General features: G+C 37.4%; 1 protein-coding gene across 1 annotated transcript; it reads left to right on the forward strand.

Annotated features, from left to right (window-relative positions):
• Nucleotides 1–495: 495 nt before the first annotated feature.
• zdhhc9 (zDHHC palmitoyltransferase 9) lies at nucleotides 496–22,473 on the forward strand. Its single transcript, XM_079630710.1, has 9 exons — nucleotides 496–1,064; nucleotides 9,444–9,604; nucleotides 13,365–13,523; nucleotides 14,640–14,777; nucleotides 17,025–17,071; nucleotides 17,345–17,449; nucleotides 18,706–18,809; nucleotides 19,012–19,114; nucleotides 20,684–22,473. The coding sequence occupies exons 1-9, from the start codon at nucleotides 898–900 to the stop codon at nucleotides 20,849–20,851; spliced, it is 1,152 nt and encodes a 383-aa protein (XP_079486836.1). The 5' UTR covers nucleotides 496–897; the 3' UTR covers nucleotides 20,852–22,473.
• The last annotated feature ends 208 nt before the right edge of the window (nucleotides 22,474–22,681 follow it).

The following is a 22,681-nucleotide window of genomic DNA, read 5'->3' on the forward strand; positions in this document are numbered from 1 at the left end:
AAAAACAGAAATTAGACAAAAACAACAACATGTATATCATGTAATAATCAAACAGGTAGCCTAGAATTATGGCTGGAATAGGCCACAAATTCAAATAGACTTAAGAATGAATGTGCTCAAAATATCACATTCCCTTAATGGGCTCAGAAGTTATTTTGAATGATTGCTTTACAGGTTGGATATTAGTATTATGAGACAAAATTCCTTTGTTCCCTGTACAGTGAGACGCTGGCCCTTTAAGAAGAGACATTTAAATCTAGGCGTGTTTCCTGCTCCCGATGAGAATTCAGGCTTGCTTGCATCCTACGACGCGAAATTAGAGGAAAGATTATTTTACACATTACACAAATAATGACACAAAAAGCGGCATAGTTCACAAAAGGCTTTACCCACATTCATTTTGCATCTTTTTAAGAGAAAAGGGACGGATACTCCTCTCGGGATAGACGCTCAACCTAACAAATGACATAAATGTCAGTCGGTCAAGGTCCACTCACTCTCCAGATGTGCGTTTAGCGTTACACGTTAATTTCACGTCAGCTTCGCGTTCTCATTCGAAATCTGTATACATTTTGAACGGAAGCACTTTCGTATTGTGCCAGTATGGGTCATCTCCGCTTTTGGATGAGGATTTTGCTTTTTGGTTTTTGATTTGGGACTTTAACCATGGATTTAAGTACAGAAGAGCAGATATGTAGCTACGGACTGATGGTAACGATTCATGAGGAAGCACTGGAAGAAACCTACAAACAAATCTTACACGTGAAGGAAGAATTACATTCTTGGAAAGAAGCTCCTGTATTTTTTGCTGATAACTTTACGCATTCGTAGTGGACACGGTTGTGGTTTAATTCAGGTTAAATTGACAAAAGACAGTGCGATTGAACATTCGCTACCATGTCGGCGGTGATGATATCACGGAAGGTTACTCGAAAATGGGAGAAATTACCTGGGAAAAATACCTTCTGCTGCGATGGACGGGTAATGATGGCTCGCCAGAAAGGAGTATTTTACCTGACCTTATTTCTCATCATTGGAACCTGCTCTCTGTTCTTCGCCTTTGAGTAAGTGCATGTATTAATTGGTGATTATTACAGATATCGTCTACTGCCAGCGACGCGACTAAAACCATCGGAACTGTCGACACTACACGCGCGCGATGTCATTGTGGGCAGCTTCGTCCCCCCCCCCCCCCATATTACAATAGGGGTTTTGCGGTGTAGACTGTAGCCTATTTGTTTAATGCCATTGTAATAATGGGGGGGGGGGGGGGGGGGGCAATAAAAAAACTGTCCGTGTGCAATATTGAGGACCAAAGCGCTGATTTTTAAACAACAAGCCATGCATTTCTCAGTTGTGCCAGCTGACATTGAGGTACGCCATGGCTGTGTTTTACAGTAGGCTATATATAAATGTCCCGATTTGTAAACGAGTCGTTCTTTTAAATCTAATTGGTTGGAGAGGTCCAACGAATCGCTCCCAGTAGTTCTTGAGTCATCGACTCCTATAGAAAATAGATTATTTCCGTGTGTGTTCAGAAAACATCTTCTAATGTTATAAAATGTAGGCTACTGGAAATATGTTTACAACTAGTTTATCAATACATATACAAACCACAGTTTGTTTTGAGTAGCATTTTATTAAAAAGTGCAAACAATTTTAGCTAAAAGATGTAGGCCTAAGCCTATAAATTGGTAGGTTAGGCTTACCTATTGTTTTATAAATGCAAATAAAAACAAATTTAGGTTCTACATTAGGCTATTATATTTTTACGAGTTGACCTCAACTGACTATACAATAAACACAAATTAATAAAACTAAACCGTAAAACATAATATCAGCAATTAATATTTGCTTGCTACATCTAGGCTGTTTCAGATCATGTAATATATAGGTGCGATGTCAGGGACCACGTGATGTAGGCTAATTGTCATGTTTCTGAAATGTTTTTATTGGACCTGCTCGTGAACTGATCGAATTAAGTAGGCTAATTTGCAAAATGACTTACCATCACTATATGGCAGTTGTAATAATGTATCAAATCAACTGCATATATTTGCTACACACTATATGATATTGCCTGTAAAAGACTAACTAGAACTAGCCTACATGGTTTCATCAATGGAATGAGATATGAACCTTTTTGAATCTCCAAGTCTAATATGATAATAAAAAATATATATAAAAATAGATAGCTATCTAAATACAGATATGCTAATGATTGAATATACAGTTAGGCCTATATTTTCAAATTATATGAGATACTTCGCCTGTTGATGAATGGGAAACAATTAAAAGCTGTCATCTTACTGAAACACATTTTGACAATAGATTGCTGCCCATGTTGATAAAGCTGGATGTGAGTGAGTTCTTTTGGGTGGATATGGGCTCCCTTGTGTGGACTATATGACGTCTGTGGTGTGTGTTTCCTGAGACTCCAGTGCTGTGCTCCTCCATTAGGCCTGATCATCAGCATGCAGGAAACGATTCCCTCCGCTTAGTCAGAAACTCACAGTCATTTATTGAGCTGCTTGCTCCTGTAGTAGGGTTTCACTGCACGCCATGTTCATAATATATCGCTTTTACTGATAATTAGTCCTTGTGTGGGGCAGACATACAGTATTAACATAGAAACTGGGCTGAGTGCAAAAGTGTGAATTGTTTCTTGCATGACAGGCTAATACAGGAATTAGAATGTGGTTGTTTTTTGCCACTTACCATTTCAGTTTAACAGTCGATGGAAATTCTGGATATGCACATCACAAAAAAACCCCACTATTATTAAATATCAACTGAGGTTATTCATATGGTCTCATGGGTCTTCAGTTTCAGTAGTGCACATTTATTTTATGTGCACTTTATCTTTTATTTAATACAGAGCATGAGATATCCAGAAGAGACAGACCGTGTTTATGGAAACGCATTGCTTCCAGCTGTTCTGAATTTACAGGGAATTATTTATTGAGTATTGCTGAATACTCACATTATTGTGTTCGGTGTCTGGACAGTTTATTCCTCCGCGGGCTGAATGAGTTTCAAGCACAAGACTGATTAGAAGGGCTGGACTTTGCACTGTTTTTTCTAAAGATCTTTGTGTTTTGCTCTGTCTTCTCGAAGAGTGTGTATGTATCCCACCTCCCCTCCCATTCCTCTCCATAATGTGTCCCTGTTTGCTGAAAGTCTATGCACTTATATTTTAATGTTTGGCTGTATGTGTAAACAAGACTGTGCAGGATGCAATGCATTTATGTTTGTCTTCTGTTTGGATTTCAAAGATGAGTGTTGACTGTGAAGGCTCGAAATTCTGTGAAAAATCTGCAATGTGTCTGTCTATGCATGTAAAAGTAGACAGTAAAGCTGGACGTACGTACACGGTATGATTTTTGCTGTTGTACGAGCTCACAGATGGTTTTCTCTCTGAGGAAATTGTCTGGAAATCGTTGACGCTCCTATGGTCGCGGATCGCATTGTGTGAGATCAATTGACAAATGACGTTACGAGCACCTCACAACCTCCTGATAATTGTAAACATTTTTTTTAACATTTCTGGGATTTTGACTAGTGCATGCTGTCCCTCTATTGCCAAATCATGCATTTCACATAGGCTAGAGTAGATCATAGATTGAGCATATACTGACACATACACACATAGTTGTATGTGAGGTTTACAGGGCTCTCCATAGGCGTAATGGTTTTTCTACTGTACAAACTGTATATTCTATCCCCCTACACTAACACTAACCGTACCCCTAAACCTATACCCATCACAGAAAACTTTTGTCATTTTTTGAATGTCAAAAACACCATTTAGTATGTTTTTTAAAGCCATTTGGTTTATGAGGACACAGATGTCCTCATAGCGTTGTAATATCATTATACACATTTGTGTCCTCATAAACCATATATACAAGAACACACACACACACCAATACACTGTTATCATTGTTTTGTTGAAAGGAATTGCATTGCTGTTCTCTGCTTTTCACCAAATCATTTGCACACTCGTCTTTTTGTTTTCTTTTTTCCCTATCCGAAGCTATAGCAGCAACATTGAAAGCTCCTGTCTCGCCGTGTTGTACAGTAGTGCCGTGTACCAGCTGTTTCCACACGGTTACCAGGTTAACTGACTGGCTCGCAGTGTACGCCCGCCTTAAGACATAGTGCTGATCGTGACCTGCACTCACTTTGTCGATCCACCATTGGCTGAAAGGAAGAACCACTTGCTATTAGCCTGATATCGTCGACTTAAAGGTGGACTGTGTAATTCAATGTGGAAAAACATATTATTAAATATTATTTTAATATTAATGCAAATATTATATTGTTTATTAATATTGTAATGTGCTTGGTCACTTTTTTCTATGTTATATAGCTATTTCTATATAGCTTTAATTTATTTTTAGTTCAATTTTAATACTTCAACATAATCTTATTTTATTTCTGTTATTTGCAAGGTAGCATTTCTAGTTTTCCTTTCAATATGTAACCAAATATCTATATTTTATTTTAACTTTATTTCAATCAACTTTAATTTTTAATTAATTAATTGATTTTCAAACAATTTAAAAAAAAGTTTAAGATGATTTAATAACAGCACTTTAAAAAACTAACAACAAGTAGAAACAACTTTAAGGAAGACATTTTTAGATCCAATTCCTGAAGTGTGTAAATACTGTGACACTATTAAAACGGCAACAACCTTTGGCATCAGTTTTCAGGAAACCTGTTTAAAACAGACATTATATTTGCATTTTTGTATTGTATGCTAGTGACACAGACTTACACACTTTACCTTACATACTTCTACCTTCTTACCGAAATAGTTTTACACCAGTGAAACTTTTACATAGTAGCACTTCATATATTGACAGTCTTCAGATTCTGTTGATTAGGTCCGCCCGCCACTCATTCTTTCACATTCGAAGTACAAGGTTCAGGTTTCACTGGTTTGCTTTTGTCCTGTATGTTTGTTTTATGGCTTTGTTGCTCAGCAGTTAAATGTCTATACATTTTTTGTGTATAGGCTATTTGAATGTTGGATACTCATGTTGTTGCTGTTGAATTAAGTGTATGACTTGTGGTCAGTGTCACGGTCTGTGTGAGCTCTCGAGGGCTGCCGTCTGTTGCTGTCCCTCTGCAGGGGTCGTGATAAAGGAGAGAAGACTGTTTCTCCGTTTGGATTTGTGTGTCCCTGTGTTATGTGAATGCAAAACTGGAGCTGTGGCAAATTTGTCTTTATGAGGGATTAGTTTACTGCTTTTTTTAAAAAAGTAATGTGTAATTCATTTGCTTTGTGAATCACTTGCTCTTAAATTGGTGAACACTTTATGAAAATTAACAGAGGCTGTGATTAAACATTTTCAGGCATAGCAATGTCACGGTACATTACAACATTTTTATATCTGTGTGAAACAGCTGAAATAACCTTTTGTACTTTATCAGATTATCTACACCTATTGTATTTTACGCTTTCCTGAAAGACTTTGAAACAGAGAAAGCCACAAATGACACCGGATGTGAGATTGCAGTTTATTTGTTCTCTTGCAAATCTTTCCACACTTTTTTTTTTTGTTATAGCGCTATTATTGCATACTACTTTAATATCATATCATCAAGTTTTGCGATGCAAAATATGTCATATAAGGATAAGGTGATTATTTGCATGTTGAATGTTTCCCCAGGACTTGCAGGACCATTCACGCCTTAAGAGTTTGACCTACTTTTTGGTTTTATTTATTTATACATCAATGCATGTTTCCATCCTTAGAAGTATAACAAGTAAAAAATATTTCTCTCAGTATTTGGTGTATCTTTTATGGAAGTTAGTTTCAGAGTCAAAAATAGAAAAGGTAATTGTGTGATAAAGATTAAAATAAGGAATATACAGTAGTCACATTGTGAGATACGGAGTACACCATTATATTTGTAGTAATGTCTTGTATTAGAGTACACACACACACACACACACACACACACACACACACACACACACACACTACTATATAAAGATTTTTTCAGATTTGACTGGACCACAATGAATCTACATGTTGTTTTTAGCTATCATCGTCCTTTTTCACCCCTCATGATACTTTCCGGTGGAGTACCGGATGTTTGCGCTGAATGCTATCAGTTATGATAATTGTCAGCCTCCCTGCCCCCACCGATCTCCACTGAGAGACCAGCCAGACCGATGAAGCAGCTCTATTGATTTTACCAACACACAGATAAGCCTTTTCATATAGCCAGCCATAAAACTCTGCAGTTGTGCTTCAAGTTGCCTTAACTGTGGAAAACAGTCCTTTTCACTTTGTTCTCTTTGGAACAGTGTGCAGATAATTCACTAAGGACAAGCTGTAAAGGCAAACTGAAGGGTGGAGATGCTGTAACAGTGACACAAGTGGATTAGCGTGTGCATGATTTTGAACTACAAGTGTTTAATTGTCTTGATACCATTTTTATGAGTCTTCCACTAAATTTCCCCCATTTTGTTGCTTATAAGTCCACATGTTTACTTTAGTAATGCATATTTCTGATCCTATTGTGAACTATTCATTTGGTGTGTTATTTCAGACACAACAATGTTTTTTCTTTGTACCCTTGAATTAGAATGAAATAACTTGCACTGATACGGATTGATAATGTTAACCAGTAGCTAAATGCTACTGGTAGCCAGTACCCAGTAGTCAAAAGGCTATTTAGGAATTGTTTCGCAAACTCTCATTCAGTCTAGCTCCATTGTAGTATATGTGGTATACGCCCATTTTTTGTGATTCAGTTGATTACCGCCCTATATTTTTTGCAGTTGAATATCCTGTTCCAGAACCGTCTCAATATGGTAGTCAAATGATTTGCGAATGGGAATTTGTAAAAAAAAATTAACAGTGTTGATTATGCATATTGAGGCACAATACTTGCTGTGTTTTTTTTATATTCTTTTATGCGGAAGTTAAGTGATAATTCTGGTGCTTAAATATAACTTGTACTTCAGTAGTGACGATAACAGAATCTTTAATATCGGAGCTGCTTATCTCTGGTATTGATTATGGGGCGAGAAGCCTCATCCAGCACTGCATGATGGGTAATGTCCGGGAAGCTCAGGGCTGTGATAGGAATTGATGATGGCACAGGTTCAGGATGGTTAAAGACACACACACACACACACACACACACACACACACACACACACACACACACACACACACACACACACACACACACACACACACACACACACACACACACACACACACACACTTTTGCTCCTCTCTGCCTCAACACAGCTTTCAAAATAATAAATGGATTTCCCTGCAGCCTTCTACTCATGATCTGGGCAGTGGAAAGTTTTATCGACCAACTCTGCTCTGGGTTTTTCTTCTCGCTCCACTTTATGTTTTCCAGTCTCATAGTTTAAAATGGACCAAACTAATCTGACCCGTCCCACAGGTAGAATTCCAGTGCATTGATGGCTCTGGTATGCTGACACACCAGTGTGTGAAACGGCTCAAATTGTACCATGTAGTCTGACTGGAAATTATCTTTCTGTTGCTAATATTTCTTCCAGCTGCAATCTGTTGTACTGTGTGCTGGTCCTAAAGCAGTAAGTATGACGTGTGAGGAGACAAACCCTGCTAGTAGACAGGTTAAACCGGTGTGCATTGTAGGAAGATTTGATTGGCACATAGTTTGTATAAAACTCCAAATGCATCTGGTATATTATAAGTGCATCGTGCTTGATAAGTCTAACTTTCCAAAAGTATTTAACTTCAGTGTGTAAATCTCTTTGTGTTATGATCCTGTGAAATATACACTAAAGTTTTGTACTAAAATGACTAAAACTAAAATGGAAGCTCTATGTAGAAATGTAAACTTAAAATTACCACATAACAAAATGACTAAAAACTACACTGTAAAATTTTTTTTTGTTGGTTTACCTTAAAAAGGTAAGTTACCTGGTTGCCTTAATTTTCAAGTTCATTGAAATTAAAAATTTTAATTAATACAAAGGAGATTGGTTTAGGCTTATCAACAGAAACGCAAAATATGAATTTATCTGAACCACATTAACTAAGTTCTAAGTTGATTTGACAAAAGAAAAAAAGTTGTGATAAATCATGAATCATTTTTTACAGTGTATAAATTTACCATGAAAACTGAAAATCTAAAATTTTATTCAAAATTATTAATAGTAATATAATAGTATATAAACAATATTAAGATAATACTAGTCCCTGAACTCCAGTTTGAAAACCACTGTCACAGTTTGAAAACCACTTAAATTGCATGTAAGCAACCCCCACAACTCCATCCATAGTATCATAATGCAACTTTTGCACAGGCAAGCACACCTCGCATTTTTATTACAAAAGTCTACTTCTTTGTATTGTTATATTGTCTGGACTAGTCAAATCTTGTCTTACTGTATTGTAGTTGGTGTTAGTGTAAATATGTCCTTTTCACACGCAGAATGCTGCTAAGTGAAGCAAATTTCCCCCTGAGAGGGACTGTACTGTACCTGTGATAAGATGTACCATTATAGTGATGTATTAGCCATATATTAGTATAGCAGGTCTACATTGCAGGAGAGAGTGGTGGAGGAGAGCCAGGGTGACCCTATTAATAGCTCTATGCAGTGGCCTGTGGATTCGACCAATCTGCTGCAGGCTGAGCATAGGGAGGCACTTTTACAGGACCCAAGTCATCCGCAATTTATAGGAGCAACCAAATTTATTGCTGTATGGCTGTGTGCCTGTGGGAATGGAGAAAGCACAGTCAGTCATAGTAAACATCCGCCCTGACTGCTTCATTGTGGGCTTAGAAAAGACTGTCTTTAGGGAAGAACTGAGCCAGACAGATATTACAAACCCTCTTCATCAATGATCTCCCCATTTTTACACACACAAATCTTCTTTTTTTCATAGTTTTCTTTTCAAGAAAAGCCATGATCAAAATTATCGCTAACTAGCGCTTTTTGTTTGCTAGCCAACAACATGACCGAACATGACACGGATTGATGATGTAAAACTCTCTTGCTTGCGTCCATTTTTAACTCTTCTTGACCGCCGCACAGTTTGACTTTAATTAATGACAACTAAGATCCTACAGTGTGACATGGCTTACAGTGGGGATCATGTTTGTACAATCTGAGAAGCAACAGTCGCAAAGTACTATTATAAATCGTACAGTGTGCACCCGGCTTTAGACAAACAGATAGTCCCATCCATCCCCAAACTCACAGTATTGGCTGAGCCAGTGTTGCTGTTGGGTTGCTCAAACAGTTTCCTAATTTTTTTGTGGCATTAATAGCACAAAAATGCCACACTTCACTTTTTGAAACTAGAGATATAGCTGTTTAGCTTTACATGCTCATTTAACCTCTGTGCTGTTGTTTTCATGTTCTCCTTGTCATCTTTTTGTAACCCTGCTTGTTCTCCTGTCCTGTACAGGTGCCCGTACCTGGCAGTGCACCTGTCTCCGGCCATCCCTGTGTTTGCAGTGTTGCTCTTCGTCTTCGTAATGGCCATGCTGCTCAGAACCAGCTTCAGTGACCCAGGGGTGCTGCCACGAGCATTGCCGGAGGAGGCCAACTTCATTGAGATGGAGATCGGTGAGTGTGAGGCTAACTGAGTTCAGGGAAGGGTATTTGAGGTCTAATGCCATAGTTTGAACCATTACCGCCGCCTGCGGTTGTTTTGACCCAGCGAGGGGAAGAACATGTATAGTGTAGCAGGCGTGTGGCGTAAGTGGGACGGTGTAAGCCCAGACCTGCTTATTAATTTATTGTTTTGTTTTGCGATTAAAAAGCTGAGTGCGTTGGACCATGATCTCTGAGTTCATCTGGGAAACATTGTGTTCTTCTTGACTTCAAGCTTGATGGACTGTATGTACTGTATAATTGCCCCGTTCCAATATCTGATGTTCTTGATGCTTCTCTGCTGCACTCAATTACACAATACACTGTTTGTTGTTTGGATGACAAAAAGATTTAAGTTATATTTTTAGGCTGGTCTGCCTCAGCAGTCTATAACAGTACTCGTCAATGTCAAAATGATTGAGATGGGCAATCAAATCAAAGGAATAATAATAATTTGTAATTTTATTGTTCTTTTAATGATCTACTTTCCTTTTCTTTACTCTCTTAAATTCCTTTATTTAAGTTCTTTACATTAAAATATCATAACAACCACCCCTCCCCCCACCCCTATTTGTTGGCTTTGTGTGAATTTTAATCGTTATTCGTTGGAAACTTTCCCCTAAATGTAGCTACTCTTATTTGTACATGCCAACTCAAGATGTAACACACCAATTTTTACATTATTTGTTCTCCTAAGTCTCTTAAAAAATCGTCCCACATAATTCTGAGTATGCACAAGTGAGATTTCACAGCTACAGTGGACTTGAGCTGCACCAGGACTCAGGAGAATGCAAGTTTGAGTCTTATCCATGCATTTCTGATCCAACCACATTCCTGCCTCTCCCTCTCCCTCTACACTTTCCTGTTTTTTTTTCACTTTAGTATTCAATAAAGGCACAAAAATTCAAATAAAAACCAGATATTTATCACATGACTGGTGCACACCCACACAATTGCACATGTCAACTGCCTTGAACAGAAACCAGTGTTAAAACTATACTGAGTGAAAGTTATCTTTTGCAGTGGTGTTTGGCAGAAACTGTTAAGGCTCATTCAAATCCTAGGACTTACCGGAGACATTTGTCATGTCTTTTTTTTAAATGGCAAGGATTTTTCTTGGACTTAAATGATCTGCTCAAACATTCATTGTTAAAGGGTGAAAGAAATTGCCTTCGTAGATTGTCTTAGACCTCAGTTGTCTTCCTCAGTGATTCAAATGAACTGAAATGCCCATTGGATTTTATTGCAAAAAAAAAAAATAAAATGTCACAAAAGTTAACATCACTGCGTCTGACTAATTAAATGCTATTAGATTAGATTAACTTGCTGCTGTCATCTTGATCATTTCGCTTCTAGTGATTCATTTGTGTGGTTGTGGCTCTGTGGGAATAGTGCCTTGTCTAGTTCAGTCACCAGCGTGTCACCGTTCCCTGTACTGATTACAAGATCTGGGCTACAGTTAAGATGAACTCATCTCCCTACCCTCTCTTCTCTCTGTTCCACCTCACTCATCCCAACTCCCCTCCCTGGATTTCTCTTTGTGTAACCGTTGTTACACATCAGCACCTCCGGTGACGCTCAGAGGTGCCTTTGGGCGGTGGAGCATTTGTTATTATTGATGTTCAATAAACCAGGACATCATTTCCTTTAACCCTGATAACTCACAGTAACCTCTTGTATTATTAAATATACAATAACCCCTATTTTCACTGATTTTGTGGAACATATCCACATTTTGAATTCAGCTCTCTCTAATAGGGTTGTGTTGTATACTGGTACTAAAGACATTAAATGGTACAAAAATATACAGCACTATAATAACATTGTATTGCAAATTCAGGCATAAAAGCATAACATTGAATAGATTTAAATGAACGTTGAAGTTTAGAAACATCTAAAAAACATGTCCAGTATTAACAGCTCCTAAGTTAGTGGTTTTCAACCCTCTTTGTTGATATTGGAAGGCCCAATGACTTTTCCAGTTGTTTGTAATTTACTGGATAAGGATTAAAGATAAAGATTTTTTTCAAGGTCACTTGAATTGATTTGATTAATCAATTTAAGTAGTTTAATTTGATTGACAGCCCTATTTCTGTGTAATTTTTTGTAAACAAATGTATTAGATCTTTTTCATTCTGTAATTTAAGTCAAAGTCATTAGTTTAAGTTAAATTGATTAAATCATTTTTCTTTGTACATTGAGGCGACAGAGACATTTTTGTTGAAAGAAATTTTTGAAGAAATTAGTGTGTGGTATTATAGCTGGTAAGTAAAAAGGAACTAAATGCATTATCACGTTAACAACAACAACAAAAAATTTCCCAAATAATTTACATCGAATTGTTGAATGTGTTTAAAGCCCTGGTTTAATTTCAATTGATCAGTCACTCAAGGCTATTTTAATCTTATTTTATTTGAATCTGTTATCGTACCAAAGCCAAAATGTTGGTATTGATTCAACTGTACCCTCTTAAAACAGGGCAGTTATGTTTGAGTACTGCAGCAGGGCAGAGCAAAGATTGATTTCTACAAATTTCCTCTGCCGTCTCTGCTCGATTTCAACATCCCAGCTTTAATATGCTATTTTTAGATGAATGTCTGTGTTGCTGATTAAAAGTGGCTAATGCTGGATCAGATGCAAGTACGGATGTGCAGTTTTAGCCAACCCTGGCATGTGGATTAGGAGGCAGTGTAGTTCTGCCTCCTGAGCAAATGCTAATGCAGCCACTTCCCCGGAGTATAAAAGTACAGAGCTGACAAATGTAAGGAAATTAAATTACCCTTTTCCACTGCATGATGAAATTCGAGTCTTGTCTTGTAATGTAAACAAAGTGCTTTGCCTTCATTATTGTCGTCGCTATCAGAACAGATGAAAATTAGTCATTTTGAGCAAATGCAAATAAAGGAGAGGGAGTAGAAAAGATGAAATTCTTATATCAGTGGTCTGGATCTGCATTCAAAGCAGTCAGATCCAAGGAGACAAGAAATCAGGAAAAAGTTTTAATTTTGTTTTGTGTTAATATGTACACCCCCGGTGCCGAAAGCCTCGTGAGCAGTGCGTCGACATATAGCGATGTTGCGCTTCGGACGACTCAATTTAAATCACGGCTCCGGCGGCTCGTGGACCTTTCCCGATCCCGTCCTCCCTCTCTCTCTCACCTCACATCCTATCCACTCTATACTATCCAATCACAATAAAGGCAAAATCACCAAAATAATTTATCTTTAATATGTACACCCCAGAATTTATTACATGCCTTTTCCATTGGTCAATTGCATCATTATGTGGTACAATATTTTTATATAATGATCACCAAACTGTAAATCAAATCAAATCGTGATAATGTAAATGAATATTTCATGTAGATTTGGTCTTGACTACTCTTAAAGGTTTATTTTGTGATAATGACTGGCTTAATCCTTTTCATGTTTTCTAATAATTTCCTTTGAAATCCTTTTTTTTTAAATATTCGCATTGAGCTGGTAAATCATTACTCTAAGAAGAGCATTTTAATCTCTTGCATCATGTTAACATTTAACTTTTGCGCAAAAATCATAATGCTTTAACTGTTGTATTTGAGGGTGGCCTATTCCTATAAAGTGTATTGTGTCATTTAGTCATACTCCCTGGAGTGCCCTTGATCCTTGTGAGTCCTCCATCAGTGGCTGTGTTGTGTGTCATGCATATGGAGAGCTTGGCTGCCACGTTTATTGTTTCTACCCAACTCTTGCAGAAGCGGCCAATGGGAACGTCTTGGCTGGACAGCGGCCTCCGCCTCGCATCAAGAATGTGCAAATTAACAACCAGATCGTCAAGCTGAAGTACTGCTACACCTGCAAGATCTTCAGACCCCCTCGTGCTTCCCACTGCAGCATCTGTGACAACTGTGTGGGTGAGTGTTTGAAACCTTAACCTTTTGTACTACAGCTATGAATGGTACCTCAAATAGTGTGGCTTTTTCAGAAGAGGTGTGCTTTTTTCTAAATGACAAAATTTTGGTAGTCGGTATTTAAAAAAGAAATGAATACTTTTATTTAACAATGATGCATTACATTGATCAAAAGTGACATTTATAGTCAAGTCACCTTTATTTATTTATTGCTTTATACATTGTTTCAAAGCAGCTTTACAGTGACAAGCGTCTTGTTTATAATATTACAAAAGATTTATATTTTAAATACTAAAAATACTGCTCCCCATCCTCACTTTACAGCATTTTTACACAATTGCCTAAAACTTTTCTCAGTACTGTAGCTTTGCAGGTAAGTTTCTTTAAGTGTCTTGGAGACATTGCCGCAGTTCTTCTGGATTTAGTCTGTCTCAGTTTCTTCATGTAATCACAGATGGACTCGTGATGGTGAGATCAGATCTCCGTGTGGATCATACCGGCTGTTGTCAGACTACTTGTGCATACAAAAATCTCACTGGATTATTACAATTAATGGCTAAATGTTTGGAAATATAAACTGATATTTCCTACTGACACACTACAGCAAAATATTTAAATAACTGGCTTATCTTGTGTGAAAATACTAACGGGACTAAGACTTTTACACAGTAGTATAGATATGTAATGCTGTTTATATATACTTTTCTCTTTTTTACTATGTCTACACACAAGAATTCTTACATTTGATATAGTTGCACCTGTACGTGCCATTTGACACTCCAGTATAATATTGAATTGTTGAGAGATGAGTCAGACAGCACACTCACTCGCTCTCACATACATATGCTGATATTAGTTAACCGATGGCTCAGTTTTGCTCTCTTTGCACAGTCATCCTGAACACAGGGCCATTTGTTTGGGCGGCCTGCACCTGCCGCAAATACAATCTCTGGTTTGGGTATCATCTCCACATATTTTTAGCAGCTACAAATATCTGCCCGTCTCTGTCAGAAGATCCACCATCACTGTTAGAATGTAGAAACTGACTTTCAGGCTTTCACAAATTGTTATGAGAAAGTTTGTTTGTAAAGTCTCAAGATTCTGTGCGTCTTCCCTCAGACCGGTTTGACCATCATTGTCCCTGGGTCGGAAACTGCGTAGGAAAGAGGAATTACCGATATTTCTACCTGTTTACACTCTCGCTGTCTCTACTCACCATCTATATCTTCGCCTTCGACATCGTCCATGTGGTTCTACGTGAGTATCACAGAAAGAAAATGTGTATAGGTGTGCATACGTATCTTTAGTGTAGACATCCAAAAACAGATTCTTTGAAAGAGGGAATTCAATTTTCATGTTATCGATAACCATTTAAACCGGTAAACCGGTTGAATGATCGAGGTTTCTGGGAAAACAAGTGCTTTTAAGCGACACTCAATATGTAGTCGAATGCTGTTCTCTCAGGTGTGGTTCAGTCCGGCAGCGTTTAGGATATTGGAAGAGACTCTGCTCTTGTAAACGTCTGCTCTCTTTGATCTTCCCCTTCTCAAAGTGCATCATAGACTGCAATGATGAGAGAGCAGCAGAATTTACATGAATGCCTGGACAATTTGCTCTGAGCCTCTGATCTCAATATCAAAGTAAAACGCATCATAACTGAGATATAATTCAGTCATTCGGTTTTTATGACACTGCATACGTGCACAGATTTTAGACGGAATAACTTCTCACTTACAAAATCTGCAGTTTGACTGGTTTATAGAGTATGACTCTGTACAGAAAGAAATATCTGTTTACTGTGAATTACATGTACTTTTAAACAAAATGCCTGTGCATTCGAAAAGCTGCTTTTCGTGTCAACATTGCCATAGCAACAAGAAACTTATGAGTCTTGTCAAAGGAAGCCTTACTCACACATGTAGACATCGCAACCCAACAAAATGAGATCTCTCTTATAATATTATATAATTATTAGTTATAATAAACAAAGCTGTCTACACTAACCGCATGTTGCATGTTTCTATTTTGACTCTCTGAAGAGTGAGGCCAATCACTTTATTTCCCAGATCCACTTGAAATACACTATTTCCCCCCCACAAATATCATGTGCTTTTATTTTTCATTATGTTTTTAAATCAGTTCTGACCTTTCATCGAATCCAGCTTGTGCTGTTTCCGATGTCTGGCCTATTCATTTAAATAATTTAATCTAATACAGTATAATTCTTACCATAATGTATCTGCAGTCATCGGTCTCTTCAATTGTAGACACAGTAGGTAACTCCAACCCAATGTGTAACTAGTACAGTATGTTTGCATTTTTAACATACAGAATCTAAAAATATGCTTAGAAAGCTTAGAAAGGGGTAGAGTTGTATTGCGCTGCATACAAGGTACCTTTTATCTGAATGTGAAAGCTGCTGTATTTAAAGGTTTTCATGGCAGTTATTGTACAGGTTAAGATATACACCACCTCTTTCAATCTGTCTTTAATTTAATTTGGATTGAGGACAGTCAGATCATATTTTCAGATTGAGGTGTTTACTTGAACACTTCATTCTAACTGAGATATCATATTTATTAAAGGAATAGTTAGCCGAAAACGTATGTTATTTTTTACTCACCCTCATGTCATTCTAATCTGGTATGCTGTTATTTTTCCTGTGGATCACAAAAATAGATTTTTTTTTATTTAAAAATTATTTTTTTATAATCTTCACAACATTTATATATTATAAAATCCAATTTTAACAAAAAAAAAAAAACACACTGCAAATGACCCTAAAATGTGCTCTGTATTATACAAGTCTCCTGAGGCCATATGCATGCTTTGTATGACGCACAGAATGATATTTAAGTTTAAATTGCAGTTTGGACATCAATAACATCAAGCGTCATTAGTTCTCAATTATCCCATAACCAAATGTCATCATGCCAAACCTTCACCATAAGTGTCATATTCAATTTGAGAGCTAGTAAGTAGGTTAATACATTAGTGAATAATGACATGCATTTTGTTATGTTTCTCACCTAAAATCTTATATAGTGTATATTTATGTAACAGACTATTCTCTGATGCTTTTTGTAGTATGTCTTTTATCCTTTCAGTTTGCTAGCCTGTGATGGTAATGAATAATGACACATTTTTTATTTTTGGGTAAACTATTGATTATTCATCACCATCACAGGCTATCACCATCACAGTTTTGGGTAAACTATTCAATGGTTTACCCAAAAAAAGAAAAATTTGTCAATATTCATCATTTGAACAATAGTATTCCTTCCTCACATTACGAGGCTGAATGCAAACGTATCTACTGTGATTGAAAAGGTGAATGTAGACGAACAGTGCAAACTTCTCAGCACTGGCAGAGTGTGGGTGGATGTGTGAACATGTAATGATGGGAGAGAGAATGTGAGATGCGGAGACCTTTGATGCAGTGAGTTACTGCTTGCAATGCATGAATACGTAATGTAAATAAATACAATTTTGTGTGTTTTATAGGATCTGTGGACTCAGGATTTGTGAATACCATTAAAGAAACTCCTGGAACATATCCTTTCATTTTAGCTCCAGAGCCACTAGCAAAAGACTTGAAAACAAAACGAGCTCCTCATAAACCTGCCATGTTGTGAATGATATATCAAGCTAAACATAGTGTTTGTGTACTATTTGTGTAACAGGTGAACAGGCACATAGCACACATTTTTTTCAAAAACTGTTTGCATTGCTGAGCAAAGATATTTCAAAGTTCAAACACATTTTTTTTCTTTCAGCATATTGTATATATTTTTGAGCATGTTGTGTCCTTGACTCCCCGCTGCACTGTGTTGGAGGTTCTGGTGTGTTTTTTCACCCTCTGGTCTGTGGTGGGATTGACCGGCTTCCATACCTACTTGATCTCCCTCAACCAGACCACCAATGAAGATGTAAGTCTGTTTCTTACCTGTCTGTTCCAAAGTCTACTGTCGGTTCTTGACTCCTGCTGCTGTCACATGGCTGGAAAGATAAACGCATGCCCTAGAGCATTTTAGCACACTAGATCCCGCAGTCACCTTGGCAACAGTGCCTTCTCTGCGATAAGAAAGCACAGAGAGCATCTCAACATGAGTTTTATGTACAGTATATACAGTATTTATGGCGTTGTTTATGAACAGGGTACACAGTGGTGTCCCATTACGTTTTGAAAGCACTAGAGGCACAAATCCTGTGTTTTTATGTTTGCTGTTAGATAAGCTATTATGTAACATAAGATTAACCTTGCATGAAAAGAAGCTTTAAATGCATCAGATGTTTATGCACATCATAATATGACATTTTTGGCCTCCTGATTTCTTTACTTTTGTGACTGTATCCAAACTGTTGAACTGATATTTAACTCATTGTGGTAATTCAACAAAAAATGTTATCATTTTAAACTCCGCATCTCATTTCAGTGATCATATATAATGAACAAACGCACACATATATATTGCATATATAGTGCTTAGATTCCCTGCAGCAGTTTGAGTGCTCTGATTTAGTTTAGCATAATCTGTAGTTCTGTGGCACTTTCACACTTAGCCCTAATGATTAATTTAAAATGTTTTCTTGTCACAAATTGTCCCTCTGGCCCTTTTCCTGTTAATGAGAAGAAAAAAAGAGTGAGAAAGCGAGGAACCTTTTGAGAAGGATGCAAGTGCTGCAAGTAATATGATGTGACATGATGGTTGCTCGCCTTTGATTTTGTATAAATTGGATCCTGCTTATAATAGATTTATCAATACCTGCAGATACAATTCAGATACAACTAAACTACATATTGAAACCTGAAGCTGGTAACATTTCTGTTGGGGAATACCATGCATGAAACTTTTTTTAAAGATTCGCCTGTGATGCATACATACATTTCTATCTAGGAGCAGATGAAACAATAACAGCCTGACTTTTCAAGATGAAGAACCTTGAAGATCAAATAAAATCCATAGGGAAGGAATGGCTAGAACTGAAACAGCTCATTTGAATAAAGGATAATAAATAAGATAATTTTTTTTATCAAGCTTCTCATTTGCACGGACTTTAAAACATAAAACATCAGAGTGAAGAGCCAGTTGAAGGTTGGAGGTTGAATCAGAATGTGACAGCAGTTCTGACATTGTGCTGGTTTTCTTTTCGAAGTTTTAAGTCCTTCATCTCTTCTGCACAGATCAAAGGTTCGTGGTCGGGAAAGAACCGTGTGCAGAACCCCTACAGTCACAAGAACATCTTTAAGAACTGCTGTGAGGTTTTGTGTGGCCCTGCTTACCCCAGGTAGGAAGATTACTGTAGTTTTGCTTGAATACAGTGGCTCCAAAACGTATTTTGGAACTTTGGATGTAATTGCATTAGATATGAAGACCTTTACTGGTCATTTTAGTTTTGAGAAAAGCTCCTGCATTTCTTTGCAGATGCCACATGGGTTGTGCCACTTCTAAACACAGGATTATATATCTCTGTCTTTCTCTCCTTCCAGTGTGCTGGATAGAAGAGGTGTGATGCTGGAAGACTTGTCTAGCCCCGCCCCTTCTGATGCGTCTTCTACCAATAAGAGCAGCAACCCTGTTTCACAAACCACAGTAAGAGCATTTTTTTATGAGTGTGTGAGTGAACAAGCCAGTGTACATTAGGCAGAAATGTTGCTGGCTGCTTTACTGCGCGTTGAGTAGTGAGTCTGCAAGAAAGATCCTAAATCAATTACCCTAAGAGCTGGGAGGGTTAGAAGGTCAGGGAAAAGAACCAAGTGGAGTAAATGAATGCATTAAGCGGTTTTAGCTTGATGTGGCTTTCATAGGGCAGATGAAGTTTGTACAGCTCTGCATGTCCATTATATCGGTAAAGACCTTAAAAATATATCAGTAAAAATGTAAATATGTTTGGTCAGGTGGATCAGGGTTCCCATGAACATAAAAACCATCAGGGAATTTTAAGTGTTATTTCTAACTATTTCTTCTATGTATTTTTATAGTTATGCTTGGCTCTAAAATATTGAATTGGCTAGAAATTGCTTTTTGTTAGTGCAGTCTGTATAAAATTATAATTTTTTATCCTTATAATGATTGTCAAGGGTGAAATTGGTTTAGAGATTTCAGAGGTTTCACTAGATAAGCATTTCCTTTTTTTGTCTTATGTTCTCCCATAGAGACATTTTAACTCCTTTTTTCCTTTGAACTTTTATTATAGTGAAGACAATTCAGAATTATCATCAATTGGCCATGGCCACTATTATGATGATTCACCTAAGAATCAAGTAGTTTCCTCTCTCTTAAATAGGGTTCCCGAAGTATAAACCCTATTCATTGATTTTTAATGATAATAACTTATAAACTGTTGAAGACAGACAACTTCCATGAAGCACTGCGAATTATGTAATTGAGTTAGTCTCTCTACACTCTCACACTACTGAAAAATGTGTGTGCAAATATGCATATTTTTAAATAAACTTATAAATAAATAAATTTTGTATATTGAACTATTTAAATCAATAATTTTGTATTTCTCAATCATTTTAATATCATTTGTCATTCACAATGCTTTTTGGGATTGTAGTTAAAGCCGTTAAAGGGATAGGTCACCCAAAAATGAAAATTCTGTCATCATTTACTCACCTGTATAAATTTATTTTGTTCTGCCTTACACAAAGGAAGATTTTTTGAAGAATGTTTGTAACCAAACAGTTATGGCGCACCATTCACTTCCATAGAATTGTTTTCCATATATGGAAGTCAATGGTGCCCCATAAACTGTTTATTTACCCATATTCTTTAAAATATATTATTTGGTGTTCAGCAAAACAAGAAAAAAACTAAAACAAAAACTCATACAGGTTTGAAACAAATTGAGGGTGAGTAAATGATGACAGAATTTTTGGGTGAACTATCCCATTAAGTACACAGTCTTGTACATTTGTCTTTTTGTCTGATTTAAAAAAGAAGCTTTTTTGCTTCAAAGCAGTTTGTAATTATATGATTGGGTGTTGGGCACATAGACACTCTGGCTTTACAAAATCTGTCCAAGTTCCCTCTGAAACCTGTTTAAGTACCTACGGGTGTACATTTAACCCTGGCTAAGACCGATGGCACTCACGCATTCACATCGATGTGAATATCACTCTTTAATTGATAACGGTGTGTTTGCACTTCCTGCAGAAATCCTCAGCTCCCCTGATTCCCAATGAGCACACCCCTGATGAAGCCAAACCTGGCATTGGTGCAGGCACCCAGAAGAGCGCCAGCTCCCCAAAAGATGAGAAACCCCCCTCGCCAACTTCCACCAATGCCGTCACCCCTGGGGTCATCAAAGAGTCGGCCCACTAGCTTTGGCTGCGTTCTCCAGACTTCTCTCAAACTTCTGAATGTGCTCACATGAAGGAACACACACAGAAAAACTGTTTTGACTCGGACTTTCAAAACAGGGGCCTATGTTCTCTGATACTCTTTCGCAGAGCGAGTTATCCACCTGGATCCTGCGCTAGCACTCGAGACTAGATCTGGAGGTCTTGAGACTCTCCTCTCTGAATCACAGCATGATGAAACTCACAATGAGGGAAATGGGGAGCCATAGACTGAATCAGATTAGAATAGGCTACCCTTAAACGTAATGAGGACATTATTTCTCTTGAAAGAGCTTGTGAAATGTTCAGTTGTTTTTTTCAGTGTCATTACCCGTTTCTGTATAGCCTGCCTCCATTATTCCTAACCATTTGTGTGCCCTGTAAAACCCATAACTTGCTTCTATAGTAGTTTGTGAAAAATGCCCTTTGGATTAGAATTTTCTTTTCTTTTTTTTCAAAGTGTGGCGCTTTAGTCATAAACTGACATAAGGCCCAACAAACCCGCTTTATTCCGTTGATGGGGTCATTTGGATCAGCTTAGTAAGTCAGTCAGTTGTAAATGTGATTTAACTCCGAAAGTTAAGCTCAGACTTGATATTACAATCCGCATGGATGGTAGAAAGCAGAGGCTGTCAGATGTATGTGCCAGTGAGTACAGGCCGATTTGCATCAGTAAGAGTGCCTTATCTATGCTCTACCATTACATCTACAGAAGACTCCATAATGCCCCATACCACTCATACCTGTACATGCAAGTCAATGTCATTTTTATACAATGCTAATGATCTGTCCGAACGCAAAAAAAGCCATGGAGTTAATGTACATATTGTAAAAGTAACTGAGAAGCTGCAAATTCCCTATAAGAAGTGGAAAACATGCCTGATTTGTTATTACTATTATTTTGATCTTTAAGTTAATACATTCCCTCCATATTGTCTTATTTAGGAAGGTCTTTCCACAACCGCCTGACATTTGAGCATCATACTCCCTTTCCGTTTCTCTAAGAGTTGGATATGACAACACAAGGCCAAGTGGCGTGTTTGTACACAGAATAAACGAAAGATTAAGTTTACATCTGAAAATTAACCTTTCTGAGTCTAGGCATGGAAACGGCTAGTTGACCAATCCATCTACAGTGTCATTTAAGCATGCCCTTGCATTCAGAAATATCTTTGAATTGTGCTTGTTTTTCTTTCCCCACACATTCTTTTAACCATGTTTAAGGTAGCAAAACTTGCCCCCGTGTAGAAGCGAATGTGCAATGTAGTCACCTTTACTAATTTCACTGTAGTATGTTAATGGCCACTTGTAAGGGACACATCTACAGACTTCAGGGACCGATAATATATTTTTACATGCGTTTCTCATCATTACCAGCTACACAGGGCAGTATTGTTAAGATGTGAATTAAGGATTTGGAAAAGCCAGCTTAAAATGGTTACCCGTTCAGTGCCATCTTAAAGCATTTGGAAGTGTGTGAACTGGAATGTTTGTGAGATGCATTCATTTGTTTGTAACTCTACTGGTGTTGAAAAATGTGATGAGGGTAAAAAGTCTGTTATTGCAGGAAATGTAGTCCTACATAACTAACAGAATGTGCTTCAGATGTTTAATTTATAGCAAATGAGTACAATGGTGTGAACAATTGTGATGATTGTTTACACTGTTATTGTGTATGGAAGATGTGAATATTAATTTGCTAGGCTGAAGGTATTACTGAGTATATGGAAATGTGCTTAAAGTTGCGCTGAATCAATCCCACTACTTTTTTTAAAATCATGAATTTTGTGTCATATGCTAATATGCTAATTTA

This window comes from Phoxinus phoxinus (genome assembly GCF_949152265.1).
Source record: "Phoxinus phoxinus genome assembly, chromosome: 12".
Taxonomy (NCBI): domain Eukaryota; kingdom Metazoa; phylum Chordata; class Actinopteri; order Cypriniformes; family Leuciscidae; genus Phoxinus; species Phoxinus phoxinus.

Excerpts from the sequence above, each read along its gene's own strand:
- zdhhc9 (XM_079630710.1), top strand. The coding sequence starts at position 898 with ATGTCGGCGGTGATGATATCACGGAAGGTTACTCGAAAATGGGAGAAA. Across the intron at positions 9,605-13,364 it reads CTTCATTGAGATGGAGATCG|AAGCGGCCAATGGGAACGTC; the intron begins GTGAGTGTGAGG and ends CAACTCTTGCAG. Across the intron at positions 19,115-20,683 it reads ACCCTGTTTCACAAACCACA|AAATCCTCAGCTCCCCTGAT; the intron begins GTAAGAGCATTT and ends CACTTCCTGCAG.